Genomic DNA, 26,896 nt, shown 5'->3' on the forward strand with positions numbered 1-26,896 from the left:
GCTATTATTCAATAAAACATATACTTTATGATAAAAAAAAATGAAAACACAATTCTGCTTTATTCTCTTCTAACCACAAATCCACAAAATGTACGACTGAAATGGAGATGAAAATAAAGGAATTCACTCATTTCTTTCTAACGTGCAAAAATGCTTCCAAAAATTAAACCCTTCAAGCCTGCATTCAGGGAATCTAGTACCATCCGTATCTCTATCTGATAGAGTTCAAGGAAGATCAGTGAGGTACAGCTGAAAAGCATATTTAATTTCATGCCCTTAAAACAAAAGCACCCTATAGGCAATGCCTTTGTGACACACAGCAATTCAGTTTATTCCAGACAAGTGAAGCAATGGTGGACCACTGCTTTTTCTACAGGGACAATCTCACTCAAAAGGAGTAGAGAAATGCTTCCAGGAGGGACAAAAATGGTTTGTGGTCTTCCACAGCTTGACCCTACCCAACAAAACCATTTTTTTTAACTCTGCCAAAACTTACTCATTACATAATCTTATTTCTTAGCATTTAATTCTTCTTAAACAGAAATGAAATTTAATTTAAGTGAATGGTTAATTAAACTTTTCTCCTTAAAAGGGCAGTAATGAAGGAAGTATAAGAAGCACTGATCTAGACACACCTAAAAAGCAGAGTTACAAATCACATCCAAAAAGATCTTATTAAGTTCTCATCCAAATTCTAGACACATAGCATGGCCCTTAGAATAGTTTAACTGTTTTTAGGCATTAGGTGAAAACTGTTACTAGCTAACCATTGGTATAAGCATCCTAACTGCTATATGGGCAAATTTAAATGTTACACTGCCTCTGAATTGTTAAAAATACAGCAGTGCTGGATTTTAAGCAACTCTGCTAATGGTATGTGTATATAATATTGAGCTAGATTTAGGTGAGTGTATTCAAATACTTTACCCCAAAACATTCAAAGCATTTCCAAACTGAAAAACTTCCAAGTCTAAGACAATTCTAAGACACTTGAACTCAAAATGCACTCTTCATTGTCTTTATTCTGATCATAAAGTATGTATAGTTCCCTTACAAGGCCCCTCTCCTAAGGTGCTACTACCTCACACAGAATAAAAAATTTAGTCAAGGAACCTGTTGCTTCAGCCCACTTCCTTCCTGGTTACCCTCTTGTCACTGGGTAGACATTCCAAGATAGAGTCCACATGACTTTTATCTTCAAAAATTTTAAATCACATAAGTTGTCTGTGTCAAGCAAAAAGTTATAAAAATTGAGTGTTTCTAGCTGCAAAAAGAACATGAAACAATTAGTATATTGAATATATTACTATTTTTCCCAGTCACTACAGTTTCTACAAAGAACAGACAGATCAGAGTAGTACAGTCTCAAGAATCTACAGATAATTTAGATCCATAGTCAATTATTTTAAAAGATATATAAATCCACATCATCTTTATTAAAGACAGAAGAAAAGCAATAATCAGTTCAACAATCTTCATTGTTGTATGGGAGAACTAAACTCTTAAAGTGAGAAAATGGTTTAACTTGAAAATTGTATTATCTTTTAAGAGGATTTAACGTCTGTGAGCATCATAAAAGATTTGCACCACCTGGTGGAAAAGCAAAGATTCAAACACAGTTAAATCTCTTTATTATAGAGTATTTCTTAACTCCTTTTGGATCAAAGGCCCTTTTAGGACTCTGATGAAAGCCAGGATCCCTTCCTCTCCAAAAAGCAGGTATATACATGCACACTCACTCAGGCACACAAACACAAAGAAAACGAGCAGTTTCGACAACTCCTGAACCCATCACAGAAAACATTCATCTATCATTGGGCTTAGGTTTCCCCTTAGCTCCCTAGTGTCAGAATCCTCATCCCACCACTGTGTGAGTCCTGTATGGCAACCACGCCAGATGCCCAGCCTTCCTGAATTCAGACCACACACTCACTGCAGACACTCAAGGGGCCTCATGCTCCCCACTGAGGGACCATCCAGGATCCAGGCTGCTCCTGGGTGGTGGTCTCTCAAGTTCTGGTGACACAACTTCCCTTAGTTTCAAGGTGTCTTTTAAACAGAGACATCCACCTGTGTTGGGGGTTACACTGGCAACCTGATACTCTCCCAATGAAGTCCTTCTCTGAGTTAGAGTCTCTGTTTCCTTTCTTTGCAACCAAGAACACTGACTATACAATTTATTATTTTTGTTTTTTTTTTAGAGACAAGATCTCACTCTGTCACCCAGGCTGGAGTGCAGTGGCCCAATCATAGCTCACTGCAGCCTCCAACTCCTGAGTTCAATGATCCTTCTACCTCAGCCTCCTGAGTAGCTGGGACTACAGGCCTGTGCCACCACGCCTGACTAAATTCGTATTTATTTTTATAGAGATGGGTCTCGTTATGTTGCCCAAGCTGGTCTGTAACTCCTGGCCTCAAGTACCAAAGACGTTTATTCCTCGGCCTCCTAAAGTTCTGGGATTATAGTTATGAGCCATTGTGCTGACCACACTCCCACTTTATTATACGCTGTACCAGGAATCTCCCGGCCTCCAGCACATACACAAAACCAGCCAACCCTATGACCTTCTCTAGTTAACTTGACGCCAATGGAACAAACGAGGTTTAAAGAGCTATTGGAAGTGAAGATCAGGACTGAGGATGACCAGTAGCAACATGCAAGAATATCACTTTTGTGAGGCCTGAGGCAGGATTCTTACAACCCAACCCTAAAGAGATGCTTGTTTATCAGCATGACTGGTTGGCATCTGAGGCAATTAGGTGAACTGTGCTTCTACTTTATCCTTGATAAACAGCACGGTTTTCAATCAAAGCTGACTGGCAAGGAATTAATGAAAGAAAACTGGTGAAGAAAAGGTAGGTGGCATAGAAACAAAACACAATGTCTGTTGATACATATGCTTGTGCTTAATCCACAAATCAAAGGTCTGCATCATCTTCCCTTCAAAGGTAATACATGAGGACAAATACACCCATGTGTCTTCAACTCAGCTAACCAAGCATTCTAATTTGAAAAAGGCCATCCCGATTTTTGCATATAATCACATTTTTTTATTTGAAGTATAAGTAGACAAATATAAATCCTGTCAGTTTAGATAAGCATATAACAAAGACCAAGAAATGATAAGTTAATTTGCCTAAGGACACACTGCTAGTTTCTGATAAGGGTAAGGACTTAGGGGATAACAATATTTATTCTATGTGCTAGTTACTCTGCCAGGTGTATGACATGGAGCATCCATTTTAATCCTCATCACAAGTCTGTGATGGATATATTATACTCATTTTATAATATAAGGATTGGTACTCAGAAGTTAAATGCCTACCCACAGAGACCCTAAGAGGCAGCTGAGATTCAAAATTCTCCCTGTTAATTTCCAAAGTTCATCTTTATCCCTTCCTGCTTTGGAATTTGGGGAATGGAAAATGGTTCTCAACAATTGTGTGCTATGTCTAGTAATCTCCATAGTCTAGCAAAATCTACAGACCACCCTTTATGAATGTTTTTAAGGGCATAAATCACACAGAATAAAAAAGGAGAACAATTACACCAAAAGACAGTACTCAAAAGCACAGTTGAAAAATAGTAGTATCTGTGCTTTTTTATGAAAGCATTGAATAAGATACAATAAAGCACCTAATAACTATTGTTCTTTGCCTTCAACAGAAATCAACAGATCAAAACATTAAAAATAGTGCATTTTCATGACATTAATGTATACCAGACATATCAAGTTCCTACTTTTTCTTACACAGAATGCTTTAAAAAAGAAAAAGAAAAACAGTAAACAGTAGAATTCATCATTCAGATTTCCCTTTTCATGAAGAACATTTGAAAATAGCAAAACACCCACTGCTACTGCCTATTTTATACACAAAATTCTTTCCTATAGTATTCAATGAAACTTATTTCTCAGCCACATCCAACTACATTATCTACAAATATGTTTATTTCAACATGACCTACAGCTCAGCAATATACTGCAGAAAGAAATACAGTTTCATGGATCAGGAGTCAGAAAGTCTAATTTTGCCACCGATAAACTGAACAGTCTCAGGAAAATCACCCCTGGTTAATAAATGAACGATCACAATAGCAAATACACAAAGAAACTGACCCAGTCAAACATTTATTTTCATTCTGTATACTTTATTTATGTTTACTAATAGCCAGGCAACCAGAAATGTGCTAGAATTATGAGACAGGGGCATGACGAACAAGACAAATCACGCACACTGTATTCTGAAGGACGAAAAGGCTGCAGGAAGTGAAAAGAAGGCAGTCCTCTTCTTTCCTAAGTTTGACATCTACTCCCTCAATGACCGGAATCCCAACTCCCACTCCATCCCCTCTATCACTGCTCCTGCACCCTTAAGTTAACCCCAGAAACTGCCTGGTCCTTTTAAACATATGCATCTGCCATGACTCAAACATCATTCCTTTATTTGCACTATTGTCTCTGCCCAAACTGCTGCTGCCCAGATGATCTGGCCAACTTCTATTCATTCTCCAAAACCCAGCTCTCGCATTCTCTTCTCTGAAAAGCTGCTCTTCTAAACTGTTGTTAGCTGTTTATGTGCCCATCTGCAGGACATAAGCCTAAGGAAGATCACTTAAGGAAGTATGCATCCCTGAGGCCTTCAGCAGTGCCCAGAACACAGCCTTATGAATTAACCAGAATCACAGAGCAAATGTTCAATAGATATCTGAAATAATTTAAAATTCTCATATTGCTGCCACCCTAACAAAAGTATTTCCACAAATACCATGTAACTCTATATCCTATACTACATATGCATGTACTTGTATAGTAAGCATTTATCATGTTTCCACAGGATTTCAAAAATTATCATTTTTAATGTCTGCTAGAACACAATCAATTTAAATTTACTAGTCTCCATTAAAGGGTACCCGAGTCACTTTCACTAATTTGCTAGAATAAGTAACACCAAAATGGAGAGCTTGGAGAAAATGTCTTTTTGCTTCTGTTGAATTATTTCCTTGGGATAAATTTTAATAAATAAAACTTCTGGGTAAAGGTTTATACCTGAAAATAAACCCATTTCAAGCTCTACTATGTTATCAACAACAAATTGGTATGCTTGTTTGACACAACCTCAGCAACCCTGGTGTTATTTCTTTTTTTTTTTTCCTGAGTTGGAGTCTCACTCTGGCACCCAGACTGGAGCGCAGTGGCCGCTCCCGGCCACCGCAGCCTCGACCTGCTGGGCTCCGGCGATCCTTCCACCTCAGCCTTCCAAGTAGCCAAAATTACAGGCGCACGCTACCACTCCCGGCTGATTTTTTGATTTATTGTAGAGATGAGGTCTCGCTGCCCAGGCGGGTCTCAAGCCCGCAGACTCAGGCAATCCACTCACCACAGCCTCCCAAAGGCGCGGGATTACAGGTTGAGCCACCGAGCCCAGCTGGTGTTATTTCTTAAAATATCAAATGCATTGGGAAATAAAAATTATCTCCACATTGTTCCCATTTTCACTTTTTATTACAGAAAATAATTTTTCCATATATTTCTTTATTGTCTGCAATTTTCGTTGTCCATCTACCTACTACCTTTTCTTATATTTTAGAATAAACTACCTTTTAATGTTAATATTAACAGTTCTGAAATAAGTATTTTGTATTTTATATCAGTCATGCTTTTTATTTCAGAGCTCTAATTTTTCAAACCTAAGAATTTAATCTTTCCAGAGGTCTAATGTTCTTCTTCTATATTTCCTACTTTCTATATTTTGATAGTCTGTATATCTACTCTAACGTATATTGGTTTGTAGAATGAGTTGCAGTATGTTCCCCTTCAAATATCCATTCAGTAAATTCCAACATCATGTTTAAAAGATCTTTTCCTGTTCATGTGTGTGTGCGTGTGTTTATGTGGACATAAGAATAATTACAAAGTTGTAAATTTTAGAAAATAATATTCACATTACAAATAGATTTTGAAAAAAACCAACTTTGCTGATACATACACAGGTCCAGGGAGCAAAGGATACATGAAAAACAAAATATGTACCACGTTCAATTTTTCACTGAAATTAGATTTATCTAGATTTACCTGTCAATGGGTCCTGACACTACACCTCTCTGAACTATCCTAATTAGTTCATATGAAAGAAAAGTATGATAGCAATATTTTTCCCCGAAAACAGTAAGGTATGTAAACTTAAAAAGGATAATGCATTATTTAAATGCTACCTTGTTTTTACTTACAGTAAGTCCTATCTGCAGTATTCTGTAGAACCAGGATACTTTTAGAAAGATTAATCTATGACTCCACTGAATAGATACTCCAACTTTACTTCATTTTTTCAGTAACTTGGGAATACACTGAACATCTTGCACTGTCACAGATTAAACTCATAGATCAATTTTAGCCAAGACTATGTGTATATACTCACCCATATGTACTCTGATATATATATGTGTGTGTGTACACACACACACACACGCTTTCCAAAGCCAAAAATAATAATATCCACATCCATGAGGTGTCAGTAGCTCTTCATACATCTAGTATCAAGGGCTTGATTCATACAAATGGTATTTTTCCCACATCTACCATGCACGCACACCCACGTTATTTTTTTCTAGTATATTTTTGTTGACATCCTGCCCTTCCAGGCTGTTCCAGTGGTGTGTCAGGTCAGGATGCCACATGCAGCCTGGTCCAACCCTCAAGCTGAGAAACCACACCATTTACCCCAGCTATCCTCCTTAACCAAGTCTCTTATCCCCAAATTCCTCTTTCCTCTCTTTCAAGCACCCACAATGAGGGAAAATCAGAAACACATATGTAGGTTTTATGAAACTGGAACTTGGGAGAATTAGTTCAATGAGAAACCAAAAAGTAAAGAGAAGTCTTGGGGCTGAGGGAATAGCTTTCTCATGGAATCAGAAAACAAAGCCTCCCATCCCAGTTTCTCCTGACAGCTTTCACTGTTCCAAGGCCCTTATCACTTTGTACTTATTATAGTTTGGGGCTTGTCTTATCTCTCCTGTTGAACTGCAGGGCCAGGGTGGTTGAGGATAAGATTTATGCCAGAGCATTCTGGTATCCTTCACAGCACTTAGCAGGCACTGTGCCTTGCTGGGCTATTTATCAAACAGTTGCTGATTATAAATATTCAATTTACAAAGAATAAATCTAAACTTTTACTTCATTTAACAAACGCTTCTAAAATTTTTATCAGAGATACGGTTGCCAAAAATATGCTGAAGGAGAAAAAGTAATCATTTTTACAAATCTGTTATAGCCCTGTTTCAAGAGACGTTAATGTCAGTGTTTAAGACAAGTACAAGATTCAGGCCAACATGCACAAATATGTAACTCTGTACTTGACTCTTGCAACAAATGCAGGTGCTAAGACCATTTAATGTTTATGAAATATATTATTTAACTACAGCACTTTGGCTAACTATCATGTATGTTGCTGGCATGTGTGAGTTGTTAAATCAGACTTCATTTCAGACTGCATAAAACTGAACTCCAGTGTGAGGAGACTGCCTATAAAACATGTCCAAAGACTTCCTGATTTCACTTTACAATGGATAAATGAGCTCTGAATCCTAATTTCCTATATATGTCTAAATTCTGTCACGTCTATATTGAAAATTTTATACCTATCCAAGTACTTTATTTGCAAGAATTACTCTTGATAAATACACTATCCCCAACAAATATACTTTTCAGGCGAAAACTAAAAGCTGCCAAGGAATAAGCAGTGTATAGAAATTTAATTTTTAAAAATCTAATAAAAATAATTACAAAATATTACAGAGTAAAGTACTCTGTCAGAGTTAAGTAAAACAGTAAGAGGAATTATTTCTTCCTCAGTACTAAGATGAAAATATAGCTATTATTTAGAGGATATAGATGTACCCAAGTCCAATCACGACCCCCCCCAAAAAAAAATTAAAGATGGCGTTGAATTCTGATGTAACCAAAGTTACTTCTTCCATACTAACTTAAATATCCTAGGATAGAAATGCTGAGGTTGAATAGTCTGGTCTCAGGTCCAGTAAGAGCACAGAACATTTCTCAGTAAAGTCTGATCATCTCTATTACAGACACTGTTTTGCCCCTTCCAGTGATGGCCTGAGAATGTCTAGATAACAATGCTACTTTCTCTCATCCTACAGACATTTACATGATGATCTTACACACACACATGCTCCTCTGCTTATGACTGGGTTACATCTTGATAAATCTATTATAAAGTGAAAATATCCTCAGTCAAAAATGCATTTAATACACCTAACTTAGCAAATATCATAGCTTAGCCTAGCCTACCTTCAGGATCAGAAGACTTACATTACCTACAGTAGGGAAAAATCATTTAACACAAAGCCTGTTTTACAGCAGAGCGTTAGACATCTCAGGTATTGAATATTGCACTAAAAGTTAAAAACAAAATGCTAGTATGGGTACCACTGTAAAGAAAAAAATAATATGACAGGAAACATCATTTAATTCAGAGACCACCTGCATAAAAATGCATTCACCATAAAGTGGCAGTAAAAATTTCATTGTCACTTATAGTACACAAAATGTAGACTACAGAAAGCAAACCACTTTAAATTATTGGGATCCTTTGGATACCTGGAAAGAGCATTCAACCAAAAGGTATTCTGAGAAAAACATACTGTATGTTTCAGTTACTATATGAAGTACCAAAATTAGTCTATAAAAAGAGGAGAAAACCTAAAAAGCAAAGCTAGAGAAAACAAGAAAGAGATAAATCTAGCAAAGAAAACGTTAACAAAGCCACATCCCAATCACAAGCATTTTGGGTGGCTAAACAAATATTTGCTGAATACCTACTAAGCACCAGATATTTTACTTATGTTCTATTTATTATTTAAAATATCCCTTAAGTTATTTATTATTGTATTCAATTTAAGGTGAGAAAACATAGGTTCAGGAGGATTAAGTAACATTCTGTTAATCACAGACTTAGTAAATTGGAGAACCAGAATTCAATTCAAATTCTACAACTCCAAACCCTTAGCTTTTTTTCCCCCAACCAAACCAAATTTTCAGTGATAGAGGTTTAGATATAAGTTATCAGTAGGCTAATATTTGCATCAGTAGTATCGAATTCAAATATCGATAATGCCGGCAATAGTGTTTTAAAAGCACAATCATCTCACTGTTTGCATCTTTCAAACAGCATCCCAGATTTTCTGCCAACTTGATGGGTTTCTTTGGGCAGTCTTAAGTAAGAAGCTTGTTAAAATACTGTGTGCAACTTGATGTTCTCATGGCCCAGGACAGTGCCTGCCATAGTGGAATTCCCAGAACACATTCATAGAAAATACAGCAAAGGCAAAGTAAGGAGGAGAGAAATCCACTCCCCAAAACACAACCATAAAAGCTGGACAAAACTAATACACCTTTGACTAAACACAAGACTATACAGAAGACTCCTAGTAAGCGAGGCTGTAAAGTAAAACACAAGAATACAAAACAAACCTGAGTAGAGCCATCAGCAACCACACAATATGGGAGAAACAGCCTTCACAAACCAAGTCTGGACAAGTTACTAAATAAACAAAACAACAAAAATAACAACTCATAAGGGAACAAGAATCAGAACCCAGAGTTGCTGCAATCTATTAACTAAAATGTAAAACATTCAACAACGAAAATTTAAAGCCATGAAGAGAAACAAGAAGTATAGCCCAAGCTGGGGGTGAAGGGGGAAGCAGTCAATAGAAAGCATCTCTAAGTGGCTCCAGACGGTGGGTTTAATAGGTGAAGACCTCAACTTCAAAGTAGCTATTACAATCGTATATAATATGGGTCTACAAATACATATTCAAAGAACTAAATAAAACCATGGTTAAAGAATTAAAGGATGATTATAATAATAAATAGGATCTTATGGAAGAGATATAATTTATTTTTAAAAAGAGAACCAAATGGAAATTCTAGAGTTGAAAAGCACAATAAATAAAACTTAAAAATTACTAGAGGGGATCAATAGTATATATCAGTTGACACAGAATCAGTACTCTTAAAGATAGCTCATTGGAAGTTATTGAACCTGAGGAACAGAGGGAAAAAAAAAGACTGAAGAACTATGAACAGACCCTCAGAGGGTCTGAACGAGTAAACATAACAATATACGCATGATGGGAGGAAAGAAAGGTGAAAAAAAAAACTGAAGAAATGAAGACCAAAAAGTTCCCAAATTTGATAAAAACAAAAACACTAATAAACATATTCAAGAAGTTCAACAAAACTTCAAATATGATAAACACAAGGAGATCCATACCTAAACACATTGTACTCAAACTGTTGAAAAAAGAAGCAAACAATCTTGAAGGCACAATGTAAAACACAATTCATCTCGCATATAAAAAAACCAACCCACCAATAACACAAAAAGCAGCTGACTTCTAATCAGAAACAGTAAAGGCCAGAGGGTAGTGGAATGCTCAGAGTTCAGAAAGAAAAATAACAAAAACCCTATCAACCAGGAATATGACTTCCAGAAAACTACTCCTTAAAATTGAAAGCGAAATAAAGATATTGCATAAATGTTTAAAAAGCAACGTTGTTGCTAGAAAACATGCCTGACAAGAAATGCCGTATGAAATCCTTCGAGTTGAATAAAAGTGAAAAAAAGATGATAGTTCGAATCCACAGGAAGAAATGAGGAGTGCTGGAAATTATAAATATAAGACTCTATTAGTATGTTTTTCTCATTTCTTTGCTTGAATTCTTTTAAAAACATAAGATTGCATAAAGCAGTAATTTAACACTGTAGAGTTGGCTTTATAAAATAGAGAGATCAAACATATGCAGCAATAACAACACCAAAAGAAAAAAAAAGGAGATGCTGGCACAGTTTCTATATTTTACCAGGGTGCAGTTAATTTTATTCTCAAATAAACAGTAACCCATTAAGACGCATGTGAGGCCGGGTGTGGTAGCTCACACCTATAATCCCAGCACTTTGGGAAGCCAAAACAGGAGGATCTTTTGAAGCCAGGAGTTTGAGACCAGCCTGGACAACAGAGTAAGGCCTTGTCTCTATAAAAGGGTGAGGAAGGAGGATTGCCTGAGCTCAGAAGTTCAAGGCCGTGGTGAGCCATGATCATGCAACTACACTCCAATCTGAGCAGCAGAGACCCTGAGTCACATATAAATAAATAAATAAACAAACATATTATCTCTAGAACAATCACTATGAAAATTACTCAAAAGTGTAGTTTAAAAAGAGAGAAAAAGAAATAAAAATGACACATTACAAGAAAAATTTAAACACCAAAGAAGGCAATGAAAGAAGTACAGAGGAACAGAAGTATGAAGCAAATATAAAAGAAATAGCAAAATGACAGATCTAAAGATCTAATTTCAACAATAACAATTGTTAGATGAACAACAAGTACAACATGCTGCCCCAAAGAGACTTCACTTAGGTTCAAAGAAACAAAAGATTCAAGGTAAAAGGACACAGGAAAATATATGCCATTCACACAGTAACAGTAAGAGACCTGATGTATTTATAGTAATAGGTAAAGCAGATGTTAACAATCAACTCAACTGAAATCTATAGAACACTCCATCTAATTTGTACAGGACTGCTTATAGAAATATTATTCATACTAGACAAACACTGAAAATAATTCAAATGTCCATCAGCTGATGAATGCATCAATAAAATGTACTATAATAATATAAGACACTATTACTTAGTAATAAAAGGTAACAAATACCCTAATACATTCTGCAATGTAGATGAATCTCAAATATATTATGATAAATGAAAAAGGCTAAAAGAACTATATATTATATGATTCTACTTATTAAATACCCAGAAAAGGCAAATGTAAAGAGCCAGAAAACAGACCAGCAATTGCCTGAAGCTGATGGTGGGAGCAAGGATGGACTGCAAATGGCTCAAGAAAATATTGGGGGTGACAGACATGTTCTGAAATTGCATTAGGGTAAAGGTTGCCCAACTCTATAAACTTACTAAATTTAACTGAATTGTACATTTACAGTGAGTGAATTTTACTGCATGAAAATTATATCTTAAAGCTGTAAAAATAATACATCATACAATACTATGAATGAGGTAGTAAACTACTGTCTGTAAACTGAAAAAGGAAATCTTTCCATGAAAATACATATTGTCATACACAAACTTACTGCAAACTCGAGTTCCTTCAAGATGTTAATGTGAATGCTGGATATGTAACTCATCATACCCGGTATTAATGCCAACAAAACACAATAGTTCAGGCCAGGTATGGCAGCTTATACACGTTATTCCAGCATTTTGAGAGGCCGAAGCAAGAGGACTGCATGAGCCCAGGAGTTTGAGACCAGCCAGGGCAACATAATGAGACCTCACCTCTATATCAAATCAAAAAATTAGCCAGGTGTCGAGTCCCAGATAGGAAGTGAGTAGGCATTAAGATGGTCTGAGTCCAGCCAGTCAAAGCTCTGGTAGCCATGATTGTGCCACTGCACTGCAGCCTGGGTAACAGAGTAAGACTCCAACTCAAAAAAAAAATATATATATATATATAGCAGATCAACCTAAACTATCAACATACAGAAGGCCAAATATTGCATTTAATCCCTTGACTATGCAGTCATACATCTTTCTATATATGTTAACTGAATATTTACTTAATATTCATTCATCAAATATTTGCACAGCTGTCTGGACTTTCATGTGTAGGCCATTATGGGCTATGTGTCTTAAACTAAAAATTTCCTGAAAAACAGGGGCCAAGCACTTGAACTCTACAACATGTCCAGTATGCCACAGTGGGCCATAAAAGTCCCAGACAGAGGCTACTGAGTGCTGGCCACCAAAGTGGCCCTTTATTGATACTACATACTTCATGACCATCTTGGGTTCTTCTTGCCACTGAGAAAAGAAGTGTGTTAACAGTTACTGATTCTTATACTATTTTTTAACCACATGCTAACATTGGCACATGCCAAAACCAGGAGGCTAATGATCCAATGTGTCTGTAGAGAATTAACATTGCTTTCAAAAGTATTTGTTTCTTAAACTACTCAATAGTTACCATGAACTCAAATGAGTGTATCCTAGATTTAAACTTAAGCAGAATAAAGTAAAACAAAACAATAACATAAAAATATCATTTTGTCTGCATATTCTCATTCCATTACCTCAAAACAACCAAAAATAATAATTATTAGGATATTAAGGAAAGTGCTTTGTTTTGTTTTGTTTGAGTTGGAGTCTCACTCTTTGTCGCCCAGTCTGGAGTGCAGTGGCAGGCTCCCAGTCACTGCAGTCTCAACCTGCTGGCTCAGGAGATCCTTCTGTCTCAGCCTTCCAAGTAGCTGGAACTACAGACACACACCAACATGCCCAGCTAGTTTCTGTGATTTATCGTAGAGATGAGGTCTCACCAAGTTGCCCAGGTTGGTCTCAAAGTCCCAGGCTCAGGCAATCCCCGGGCTCAGGCAATCCTCTCGCCTTGGCCTTCCAAAGTGAAAGTGTTGCAGGGAATACTAAGAATTCAGACATACCGGAAATTTAATAGTGTTCTCCAAAACCTAACTACAAATTTTAATGCTTAATGTGTTAATACTAATTACTACTCAGATGGTAATTCTTAAGCTCTGGTCCCATTCTTAAGCCCCAGCACTCCAATCACAGGAGAACTTACCCCTACAGATCATTTTTTCAGAAGGCACTCCTCTCAAAAACATCTCTATTTTTCTGAAGAACAGTCCTTCACAAGATGTTTGGTGTCATCAATGGAAGTGGATTGCTTTCAGTATTTCGTTACCACTTTAAGTTAATAGAGAGGTGAGGTGACTCAAGGAGACAATATGATTAGAAAAAGTAAAGTTCTCTATCTGATAGGACAGTCAGCTCCCTAATAACCTAGGCTTTATGGGTGGAGACCCATGATCTTGGCAGCAGAAAACCAAGAAAAACTGAATTTTTCTGGTAAGGTCAGCTCAACTTTTAAAGCTCTCCTTTCACCTTGGAACCCTAAGTAAAGGGACTTCTTCCCAAACAAATGTGAATTCCTGTATTGTACTTTGTAGGCAGCAGACCCTCACATACAAAAGTAGTAGATCTAGATTCCTCTATATTTCAATGTTACAGCAGTCCTCTCTAGAAAGATGAAGCACTCTTATTTTTTCCCAAACATACAGGAATTTATAAACACATAAGTTAATTATTCTGTATGTACTAGACAGGGGTGAGCAAACTTTTCTGTAAAGAATTACACAGTAAATATTTTAGGCTTTATGAGCCATAAGCAGCTACTCAACTCTCCCCCTGTGGCACGAAAGTAATCATGACAATATGTAAATAAATGAACATGACTATGTTTCAAGAAAACTTTATTTACAAAAACAAGTAGAGGATTAGATTTAGCCAGTGGAGTGTAGTTTGCTGACTCCTGCCCTAGAATAACAGCTATTTAGAAGTAAGAAGTAAATTATAGAACTACACCACCCCCCACCAACCCCTGCCTACTCTGAAGCCTTGTTCTCTAAGAAGAAACTAAATGAGAGTTATGTGTTCAAGGTCACATATTGCTCTTTTGCTGGTTTATTCATATGCATGATGATTTTATGAAATAGGAAAAACAACAAAAAGGCTACCTCATTCTTTTAACCTGTCACCCTGTTTCCTGGATATCAACAAATCATATTGACCCTTAGTGGAGGTTTTCTTTTATTTTAATGTATTATAAGATAGTGTCTAGTCTTTGACATGTCTTCTTTAAATATTTATGGCCCATCTGGCAGTACAAAAGGTCTTAACTTGGTAATTTTATAATTACTATAAATAGAAACTACACATACCAAATCTAAGAAGTACCCTTTCCCCTTTACTTTCTTAGAGTTTCAAGTTCACTGAGAAATTCACTTTATCCAAGCAAACCAGACCAACAATCACTTCTTCATAATTTTTTTCCAATTATTTCTTCTACCAAAGTCTAAAAAACAACTTATTTTCTGACAACATGCCTTCCTTTCTTTAAAAATCCATCTCAAAACTCCTCCTATTCAGGTTTTCCCTGAGAAAAAAGTTGACTCCTTCACGAGGTATTTCCTCATTGCTTTGTCACACTCAGATTATTTTTTGCTCCATTTTCCTTTTTGGTATTCCAGCACATACCATATTAATCTAAAATTATATTTGTTGCTTTATATTGCCATTAGATTTTTTTTTCTCTGTTTGGAGATATAGTAAAAACTCTAAGAGGGCTGAATTTTATGCTTAGCTAGTCTACCAGCATTTTCACTGCTCCTAGAATTAAAATGGATGGTTAACAAAATCTCCTAACTCTGATCTCTAAAAAGTGGTTCTTTATTTGCCCTTTATCCATATCTGCAATGTGGAAGAGTCCAAGTACATCTAAAATAGTACGCTTTTTCCATATTCGAATGACTGTACCTACCAAATGAGGTCAGATTATAGAATGGTATATTCTATATTTTGCTTAAAATTTAATGTTTTCACATTAGTTTCCTCAGAAATATTCTGTAAATCCTCATGTTCAAAATTTCAACTGTTAGACTGAAACTCCCAGTAAAACAATGCCATTCTCCATTTTAAGCAAGACATCTCTACTTTAAACTATGTAAAGCTAAACAAATCACATAAGCAAACATCTTTGAAGAAACAATTCTCTCTCTTTTGAATATTTCGGAAATTCCCTGTTTGTGACAGCAAATCCAATTTGAAGCAAGGTATACAGACACAACTCTGAAATGGATTTTTAACAAAGACTTAGGGAAGAAAAAAAAAAAAAGCCTTCAAATTCTGACCTGAGTAACCTCAGCTCTGTGTGCTATGCTCAACAGGCTTTTTTCATAACTGGGATGAAAAGCATTTCCAAACTCTTACTAATCAGGAAAGATCTTTCTACTACCAACATCAGCAAGTGTAAGCATGGTGGTTAGGAGCAGAGGCACTGGAGATTCCTACCTGCATGACCCTGGACAAACAGTCATCTCTCTGTGCCTCATTCCCACATCTAAAAAATGAGGGTCATAATAGTTCCTACCTCACATGGCTGTAGGGCTAAAACGTAAAAAGCACTTTGAATAGAGCCTCATACAAACCTGTGAAAAGATTAGCTCTTTTCTTCATTATAAAAACTATATAAACAGTCTCCCTCTTGCCACCAGCCCACAACAAACCATAACTATGAGAAGTAATATGATTTAAAATTTTTCTAAAGAAGATGACACAAATATCATCTCAAACAAGATACAAATAAGCTGCTCAAAATCGATTCACTTAAACGTCTCTAGCAACCTTTATTTATCATCTGTAAAATAAGGCAGAACTAAATGACCTCCAAGGTCTGTCCTTCCCACTGTAAAACTTGTCCAATTCTCACGGATAGATACAAGGAGAAACTGGAGACCCAAGAGAGAGCACACTGGGGCACTCTCCGCTGGCCTCAGCCACTTCCAGGTCACTGTGTATCAGCTCAGTTCATTTTTCTTTTTTATTTATCTTTAAAATGTCAAATACTGCCCTAATTGTATGTTTAACCTATTTCTATTTGGACACTGTAACTACTAAGCAGTTATATGCTGATCTTATCTTTTTCTTCACTTGCAAATCTGAAAGATAAGCACATACAAGCACACCTCAAAACACAAAACAATAAGTATGTTTGGTTAAATTTATACTCTAATCATACAGGCACACAGCGATATTGTACACATAAACACTTAAGTACCATAAAAATAAGCACTGTATCAATTTAATAGGTGTAACTTTTAAACTGCATGGTTCAATTTCATGCTTAGGAACTGCTATTCTAGTTAACTGCACAGTGGCCAACTACTTTGTTATTGTTCTACAGTTTCTGAATACTTTTGCACCACAGCGCAGGCTTAGAATATTTTTTAGAACAAAATTCATCATAAAAATGTCTAAGAACCTTCTGAAAACTTCATTTTAAAGTTGTAAAAAAAAAAAATAAAAATTTAATGCAATCCTGTGCCAAATATAAGCCTAAAGATTAATGGTCAAAAAGATCTTCTTTCTGAAAGAATGACCTGAGCATTGAGAAGAAAGGATACTATTTGAGGTAAGTTTTTGTGCTATGGTGAACAACAGCTAACAGTATTATAAAAATTAAGTGCTTTCTGAGAACTCTGTAGCATCATTTGAAATGATTATTAACATTTAGACGTGTATTGCAAACCCATTTTAAAAGAATTAGCTGGGCATGGTGGCTTACACCTGTAATCTCAGCACCAGCACGTTGGGAGGCAGAGGCAGGAAGACTGTAAGTCCAGGTTTGAGACCAACTTAGGTAACATAGGAAGCCCTCATCTCTACAAAAAGATTAAAAACTTAGCCTGGCTTGATGGTGCTCACCTGTAGTCCCAGCTACTCAGGAGGCTGAGGTGAAAGGATTGCCTGAGATTAGCAGGTAGAGGCTGTGGTGAGCTGTGATCAAGCCACTGCACTCCTGCCTGGGTAACAGAGTGAGACCCCAAGTCAAAAAAAAAAGAAGAAGAAGAATTAAATATGTAAATGAAAAAGTAAATCACTTAACATAGTCATAAAATATCTTTCTGTATAACACAAGAATCAACTTTAGCCTAGATTTATTCAAATTATTGTATTTTAAATGTGAAGCTTAAAAATGTTTTCATGGGGTAACCCCTTTGGGTCCCCTCCCACTGTGGGAGTTTCTTTGTCCTCTCAATAAATTCTGCTTTCTCACTAAAAAAAAAAAAAAAAAAAAGTTTTCATATAATAGGAGATTAATGCACATTATGTATTTTTCTATTCTATGGTAAGATAAAATTGTACCTCATCAGAACATATTTTGTGCAAAGATGTTCTAAAATAAAATCATTACTCTACTTAATCATATTATTACATTTTGCATTTGCTTTCAAAAAGAAAAATAAAGCATTTAGCTAATGTTAATAAGCATTCCAAAAGTATCAAATAAGCTCTCAATATGAGTTGAAAATAATTATCTGCAAAAAATGGGTGGCTTGCTATATAAATCTATTCTCATATTTTTATTCCAAACTAAATAATGTCAGCTATTTAAATAATAGCTCCTAATAACTTTTTTTACTCATATCAGCCAAGACTATTATTTAAATTATTACTTATTTCCTTCCTAGTTACAGTCACATACAGAATTTCTGTTGTTTCTTTTTTATTTATTTGTTTTTAAAATAAGCCATTGGGTTGTTTTCCCTACCAGTTTTCTAATTTCTGAAATCTTAAAGCTGTCAGCATGGAACTGCTGACCTCAGATTCAAATGTGAAAAAAAAAAAGATGCTTAAACAGCTGGAACACAATTTGAAAATCATCAAAATTAAACCTATTCCACTCAATAAGCTCAATAAGATAATCCCTACACAACAAGTAAACATAAGATTTTATTCACGGTAGAAGACTTTCTAAAGCAACCAATGGAATAGGCCCACATATTGATGGCAAATGAAAACATTTGTCATAATCAGATTAATCCTGAACCCTGGTTGGGCTTCTCTTGTGTCACAGGGGCATAAGCAGGGAACAGGGAGATGGCTGCCACCTTGGAACCTAAGGAGAATACTTCACTTCAATCCTGCGTGATCCATGTCAACGTTTTTTAAAAGGGTCTGGCAGCATAAAATGAAGCCTTCAGAATCAGGTTCCTGAGAACTAGATGAAGCAGACAACTATTCTGTTTAACCTCATTTAACGTTGTCAAAAAATAAGACAAGGCTTGAATGAGTTTAAGTGGAAAAATCAAGAGTAAGAATTTTCCTACCCAAACTATTTTCTGCACTGACCTCTTTCCTCCAGATCCCAAGTCTTGAACAGTCAGGACAAGAATGGAACACGTCAGTAATCAAAGCTAAGCACAAACACACCTTCCTTTTTGCAGCATAAAATGCTCTTAAAGGTTATACCTAGGTATTCCTGTTTCCTCTATTTATGAAGCATATGCAACCGGTTTTTTTACAGAAAGTAGTAGCTCTCTGGATTGAGGTTTTACCCTGTGTCAAGCACTGTGGCAAATGCTTATATTGGCCATATTATCTAATCTTCACAAATTAACTCCATTTTGCAGACAAAGAAACCAACACTCACAGCTTGCCCAAGACCATACAGTTAGTCAGTGATAGCACTCTTTACCTTTATACTAATTAAATATACCAGAGGGATAAACTATAGGAATACTATGATGAAGCATCATATAAAATAAAAGTCAATAATAACTACTCAGTTTATGTGTTCGGGCAATTAAAATTATCACAAGTTCTTAATCAGAGGCTACCAAATACTGGAAGAAACATTTCCTATTCAAGGTTTAAAAATGAAAACAAATTTCATGAGTATAAATTATCTCAACACTCTAGTTAACACAACCAAATACTCTTTTGTTGAGCACAGATGACCAAAATAGCCTCTTCTAACGTATTTATAACCCAGTTAAGATGGGAGAGTTGGAGAAGAATAATTATGATGCAACATCAAAAATACAACAAGGCACATGTGGACACAAGCAAAAGAGGCCCTGTGTATGTTTGTGGAGGCAAGGGGGATATTTTGAAAAGGGGAGAAAAGAAGAGGAAAGCAGAAAAAAAATTCAAAGAAAAGATGAAACTTCTTTGACAGACACAGCCCACAGAGAGTAAGAAATAGAGTAGAAATGGAGAAGAGATACCTTCCAGAAAGAACAAGAAGCAAGATATGCTAGATTTGCATGCAGAGCTCCTGAAATGACAAATGACTATCCATGAGCTATAGGGAAGAACAAGAAAGCCAAACTACAGGAAGTCTCCCTGGCCACCTGGGACACTGGAACTCATTCTAATGAAGCAAGGGGCATCCATAGAATGTGTTGCTCAAGGGTATGATCTGATCACCTTCCTCAGTGCTACCTCTCACATTATAATAAAGTTGGGTCTCAGACAGGAAAAAAGTTCTCATCTTTTGCAGTGTGTTCAGAACCAAATGCACTCAACCAATAAAAATGAAAAACAGCTACACCAAATTATCAAAATATGTTTTGCAAAAGGTAATTCTTAGCATTTCCACAATGACTTCCAATCTTAAAGTAGATAAGGCTTTGAAATCCTAGGTCCAAATAAAACTAAAGTAGGGAATACCTCTCTTCCCTACTTATAGTCACAGGAATGACAGGCAAAGAACAAATAACAGCCTTTTACCATAAGAAAAAAAAAACTGGCATGAAATTCCCTACAAGTCACTGGTCCTTCATTCCAAATTACCCAAGAGTCCAAACAAAGAAGAACTGGGAGGGACAATCTCCTTCACAGAGGAGCTATGTGTAAGAAACAATTGCTGGACAAGATGGCATCACTATGCTGTCAAGTCACTAAGACCACATGGAGGAGCTTGGGCCTTGGAGTTTGCCACACCATGGTCCAGAGATCCTTCTCTGGGGAACCTAGAATGACACACTAAGCCTTTCCTATGAACACCAAGTGGTTCTCTTATGCTCTTCTAAAATTTTTCTTCAACCTCACAAAAGATTAGTCAGTGTTGAAAAATCTATCCACCTGTATTGTGCAAATGAAAACAGCCACCAAAGACAAAGGTTCTATTTGGTTTATACAGCCAAGGGTGAAGGGACCAATTCAACAAAACCAGTCCTACAAAGCATACAGATTACCTACCAATTCTAAATCTGTCTCATTTATGCCCCAAATTTATTTCCTGCACTGAACATAAGAATTATTCTCATACTTTTTTACTAAAAAACCTCTAAGAGAAAAAGTATAAACTCCATCTCCTTATGGGAGCATGGCCTAATTTTAAAATCCATGCAAATCTTGTATACTCCTCCATGATAGATCCTGGTATTGTACATTTTTATACCATTCTAATACTTTAATATGTGGATATGTGCACACACGAGAACATATATTTTTCCCCAAGTAAAATGCACATTCTGGAAAGACACACATTATCCTGTGGGTTTGCACATTCATAAGGATGTACCTATCCCAGCAGAAGAACCAAGAATAAATCAAAGAAAAATTATATTTTAGGAGCTGAAACTGCCATGAAAGTATAATAAGCACAGAATTTGAGAATTGTGAAGTTGTAACTCTTTTAATAGTGACTTTATTACCAAGCATAAGACAAATACGGCACAGACTGTTTTCCAAAGAAGCCTAAAAAGAGGCAATGGGTTTTGTGAAAACCCCTAATCTGACAGCAGAAGCAGTTTGGGCAAGCTGGGTATCACTCCTTTTCTGGTTTTACAACTTCCTCTCACTGTACTTTATATCCAATTGTGTTAGAGATGTCTTCTGTAAGCCAAAGCAGTGGATCACAGGTAAAGTAAAACAAATATGATAGTCCAAGTTATCACAGGAAGATAGAAAAGTTACGCTAAAAAATTAATTTCAGTAGCTAAAGTCTACCTGCTCACTTTTGATCCCCAAACTCTTCCCAGGGATAGAGCCCTCATATGCATTCTAAGAAGGGAAGCAGAAACATTAAGGTGTTAAGGTATTACACCTTAGCACCAGCTCCTTTGTGCCTTTGCTTATTCAGGTTCCAGCTGGAAATAGAAGCTTCACTCTTACTTGTTCCTGGCAAGTGAGCTAATGTAGCACAGATGCCTCCACTTCCACGAAGTCCTCCTCTAATCCCCATCAGCAGTCTCTCTGCCACTAAGCCTCACAAGTCTGTTAGTACTACTGACAAAGTTTCTGTCTTGTGCCAATCTACTTCAATCTCTAAGACTGTACAAACGTCATAATTTCAGAAAAGAGGCAATTTTTCTGCTAACACTTTTTTTTTTTTTTTGAGTTGGAGTTTCACTCTGTCGCCCAGACTGGAGTACAGTGGCCGCTCCTGGCCACCGCAGCCTCGAACTGCTGGGCTCCAGCGATCCTTCCGCCTCACCCTTCCAAATAGCCGGAATTACAGGCATGCACTACCACGCCCAGCTGATTTTTTGACTTATTGTAGAGATGAGGTCTCGCTGCCCAGGCGGGTCTTGAACCCGCGGGCTCAGGCGATCCACTCACCTCAGCCTCCCAAAAGCGCGGGATTACACAGGCTGAGCCACCGAGCCTGGATTCCTAACACTTTTAACTCTACATATTAACTGTCGGCTCAAATCTGATTGATCTTCATGATCTGATTCCTTCTAATTACCCCACTCCAATCTCCTGCCTCACTATCTTTCCTCCCCTGAAAAAAACTTCTCATGCTGTGATAATGGGGACTAACTTAGGGTACCTTGGAGTCCCCAAGTTACTTCACAAGCTCTTACCCCAGGATGAAATGTATCACCATGTCTCGTCAGCTTCTTTGATAATTTCCTAGCCTTAAGAACCCCGACCAGGTGTTATCTTTCCTTCCTTATATCATCATTCTGCTACAAACTGCCTCCCACAAGAGGGACAAAAATGTGACCCCCTACATCTGTGGAATCTCCATAACTCTGCTCTTTTCTCACCATAACAACACAGCTATATGCTTACCTGTCTCCCTATCCAACTCCACATTCCTTTCAAAGTTTGTGTTTTATTATCATTTTTTTTCCCCTACCACCTATGGCACATGAAGGCAGTTGATGAATAGCCCCTAAGTTGAACATTTACTTGATACTAAAAGGAAAAGAGCCTAAGTTCTGAAAATCTACATTTCTCAGAATAGTCGTTTTATCTAAATATTATAGAGTATACTTTAAACATGAAAAAATGTACAATATCTATGACCTAATGAATAATACCTTTAGATCAATCATTTCTTCAACAAATATCTGGGCTCCCATTAGCTGCCAAGAACTGTGCTGGGCTGGGACCACTGCTAGTCTATATGCTGACTTCATACAAATTAGAACGGGGTACCCTCCCTGGACAGAAAGATTGTAAAAGCCAAGCCCATAGCTCCAAATGCCTACTCCAGCTGGCGGCCCTCAGGTGTGGAAGCCTTCTCTTACAGTAATAAATGCGAGAATGTCTCTAAGGAGTTCCCATTGTAGCGAGACAGAAAAATACACATTCAATTTTCAACATTTTCTATATGACTGAAAATTCAGACTTCAACTCACACTCCACTTAATGTTCTCATCTAAATCCCCACCTCATTAAGCACTGGTACTATAATCATCAACCAGGATTCGGGCTAAGGTATCCTCCTATGGCAACAGAGAGTTATAGTACTTTTTCAGGCAGGAAACAAACATTATTTCCAGATTCATGGAGGTCACAAAATTGACTGCATTTTCAAATATCACCTTATGGTAATTAGCCAAGTTTAATTCACCAAGGAACATTTTCAATTAATCTGTATGATTTTTAAGTCATTTCTTATCTTGCACATACTTGACAACTTTCTTCTGTAATGGTAAATATTTCATAAAATATTTTACTCTGCTGAGAATTCTTTGCTTTGACAGCTCTTTGCTACATGCTTATCTACTGAAGTTTAATATAAAAGATAATTGTTATCCTTAGTTGATCAAACACATCAGAACAATACAGATCTTTTAAAACTATCAGCTATAATAAGCTTACGTTTCTAATATTAAAATATCAGTTCACGGTTAAAAGGAAAACACTCATTTTTTAGTCTTTGTGTGAAAGCGTGTATTATATACATATTTTTGACCCACTGATTCCTTATGGAAAATACATCAATTTGCCTCTGACTTCTGCAAATAACTGAGTAAATGACAACTACAACTCTCTTCACTTATCCTGTTAATCTAATTTACAGAGAAATACAGAAACAAATCTCAAAAGAAGTATGGAGGAGGGATTAAAAAACTCAAAAAATTCTTAAGGATCCAGTTGGCAAAGAATATTCAACCATTCATTTCAGATTCCTTGATCCAAATATCATTCTGTTTAAAAAAAATAGCAAATCTCAGCCTTTAATACCCACATCCAGTGGTTGGGAAGGCACTGTAATTTTGTCAATTCAATTAATTCATTCAACAGATATTTAAGTATCTCCTGAGAGACAGGAATTGTGCAGTGCAACTGGAAATGAACAGGGGAAACAGAGTTCACTATGGAGCAGGGCCAGCGTCTAACAAACTGCCATTCCCGTCACCAAAGAGATATTTTATTAAAAGATTTATTGTAAGCCTTACTTCTACTTAACACGGAGCCTTACCTCTTAGATTTCTGGGATGAATCTGTTTAGTTCGAGGCATCTTCTTTGATTCAGGGGCTCCTTTTTCGTCTTAGAAACTGTAGGAAGAGCAGGTCACAAAAAGGTTGCTCCATAAACTCAACATCCATCAATTAATCCATGTACTGAAAAAGAAAAAAAACAGAATCACATTTTATTACCTTTTAAGGAAAAATATACTTTAAAAGTTATTGCTTAGCACTGCACTAACCTAAACCCAAGAAAAGGTAACCAAACTTGGCAATGCTGCAAAAGATTACTAACTTTTAATTACAGATCATTTTGGTAATATCTGGGCCTTCTCTTTAAGCAAACAGAAAATCATTTTTAGCAGAAAATGGTGAAAAAATTCACTTTGTGTTTTAAAATAGCATTACCAGGTACAATTAAAATACAGCATCAGGCTACGAAAAGGCTATGTTGGATATAATACACACACCCATTCATAAGAGTAGTGACTGTGTCCTGTTCATCTTGCTTTAGGGTGAACTCAATTAATATATGTGGGTGCTATTAAGGCTGCTCCCCAGTTATTCCAGACCTCCCTTCTAGGCTCATGGTAGGACCCCACTTTCTGTCTCGCTGTGTTTAGCTGGGATATATGACCTGTTCTAGGCAATGACTTTTGAGTGAATGAGCCACGTTTTGCTTCCAGGCTGAAGGATTTAGCATTTAGTTATCAAAGCAAGGTCTTCCAGAGCTCTTTTCCCTCTGCCATGGGACCAGCACTGTTCAGGCAGTGAATAAGACAGCAACACAGAGCTGAGCTCCTGCTAACCCAACACACTCATGCAGCTTAAAAAAAGAAACAGACTTTTGTTCTTTTAAGTCAGTGAGGCTTTGGGAGTTATTTGTTACTGCAGCATAACCTAGTCTGACTCATACATTTTAAAACACAGTGATCTGAAGTATAGTGATCTACAACCCAATCACCTATCTCCCCAATCAGCCACCTCAGACTCCCTCTTCCACAAGATTCTCAAGAATTCTAGAGCTAAAATTTTAGTTTTAAATTCCTGCAAGAAAGCTGAAAAGCAAAGCCCATTATGTTGCTATTACACACAAAATCATGTTTAATCACTAAGCAAAAACACAAGACTGGAATGGGAATACTTCACTGAAAGCTTATGTTCTACAGTGCTGAGCACCTATGTGCCATACTTTCTACACATTACCTAGCTTAATTCGGCTAAATTACCTGTCCAAGATCGCAACTAAGGAATGTGGCACCACATGACTCAGTTACTTCCAGTGCTTATTTCCTTAGTGGAAAGGCTAATTCCCACTCTTTTTGTTTTTTATTTTAAAGGGTTGTATTGCACAGCAAGTTATGACTACATATTTTGGTGTCAAACCAGACTGGCTTTAAAGCCAGGCTTTATCCCCTACTGTGTGGCCTGGTTCTGGGTACTTAACCTCTCTGAAGATCACGTTTCCCAGTTGTAAAATTAGGAAAAGTTATTCACTTCATAAGGTTGTTATAAGAACTGAACTAAACAATGTAGATACTTTGCCAGTCACACAAAAATGTTGAAATATGAATTCTCCTTAAGAAAGTGTACAGGAGAAAGAATGTGTCTAATATCCTAGTATAAGGTTTGAGGGATTTCTGGTTTCATTATATCGAAAAAATAGAAGGAAGGCAGGCTACAATTAGCTTCAGTATTTTGTCCCTGATATACCGTGTCAGCACAACACAAAATTATTTGCAATTTTTTAACTGCATGTGGAAGCATACAAAATATGATGGTCCAAGTACGTATTTCACCTAGAACTCTGCTAAATGATCTAGAAAAAATATGGTACCCCAACTCCTTGCACTAAAAAAAAAAAAAAAAAAAAATCCACTATCCGATTCAAGGTTATAATTCAATAGAGAATTTAGACACATTAAGACCAAATAAATTATATGAATGCTAAACTATGTTCCTGTTAAACTTAAAGCTCCTAAATGGTCACGATATTTGCAAGTTTTTAAAGCGTGAACTCTGAGTTTAATCCAACCATGTGATCCCATAGGAACCGGAGCACAAATGTAAAATACGCACATTCCGAACCCCAAAGGCTTTAGCCATCCCAATCACTGCCTACCCACTGTCCCCAGCTGTCCATCCCATGTTTAAATCCTTGCGGGGGGAAGTGGGTATTTCCAAAGACAAGCACTGGAGCACTAGGACGAGTGATACACCGTTTCTCTAAGGGAAAGAAATACTACATGGAGCGAAAACATGACACGATCAAAAAGCGTAAAGACAGTTGCAAGGAGAAAAACCATGAATGAATGTGGAGGGCGGAGCCTGGGAAAACCCCTCTGCAACGCTGCACTGAACAAAGCGCTTCGCCTGCCAGGAGGAGGGGGGAATGGAAGTGCCAGCGCAGGAAGGAGCCTAGAGTGGATGCGGAGAGCCGAGGAGGAGGAGGACGAGATGAGGCGAGCGCGGCAGCCCGGAGACGCCTCCCCGCCACCAGCTCCGCCGCCGCCCCTCCCCTCTCCAGCCAGCAACTCCTTCCCGAGCCCGACCCCGAGGCGAGCCCGAGACGACCCGCGCCCCGGCCCACCTCCCCCTTCCCAACTGCTGCAGACGCGCACTCCCAGCCCGGAAAGGAACTACCCCGGTGGCCGCGAGTAAACAGGCACTTGGAGCCAAGAACGAAAGGAAAAGAAAGCCACAAAGCCAGGAGGTGGGAAGCCGAGGCCTGGTCTCCCGCACCCCCCGCCCGCCGCCGGAAGGCGGCCGGGGGGGC

At 37.3% G+C, this 26,896-nt stretch overlaps 1 protein-coding gene across 1 annotated transcript in view; it reads right to left on the minus strand.

Annotated features, from left to right (window-relative positions):
* The window catches only part of HIVEP1 (human immunodeficiency virus type I enhancer binding protein 1), a 158,157-nt gene that overhangs the window by 127,539 nt on the left and 3,722 nt on the right, over window positions 1–26,896 (minus strand). The window contains exon 2 of the mRNA XM_008052264.2: window positions 24,134–24,276. Within this exon, the coding sequence (XP_008050455.1) occupies window positions 24,134–24,173 (40 nt within the window). The 5' untranslated portion in view covers window positions 24,174–24,276. The remainder of the gene's footprint in view (window positions 1–24,133; window positions 24,277–26,896) is intronic.

This window comes from Carlito syrichta, unplaced genomic scaffold (genome assembly GCF_000164805.1).
Source record: "Carlito syrichta isolate Samal-C Ts95f unplaced genomic scaffold, Tarsius_syrichta-2.0.1 Scaffold270142, whole genome shotgun sequence".
In the NCBI taxonomy this organism is placed as follows: domain Eukaryota; kingdom Metazoa; phylum Chordata; class Mammalia; order Primates; family Tarsiidae; genus Carlito; species Carlito syrichta.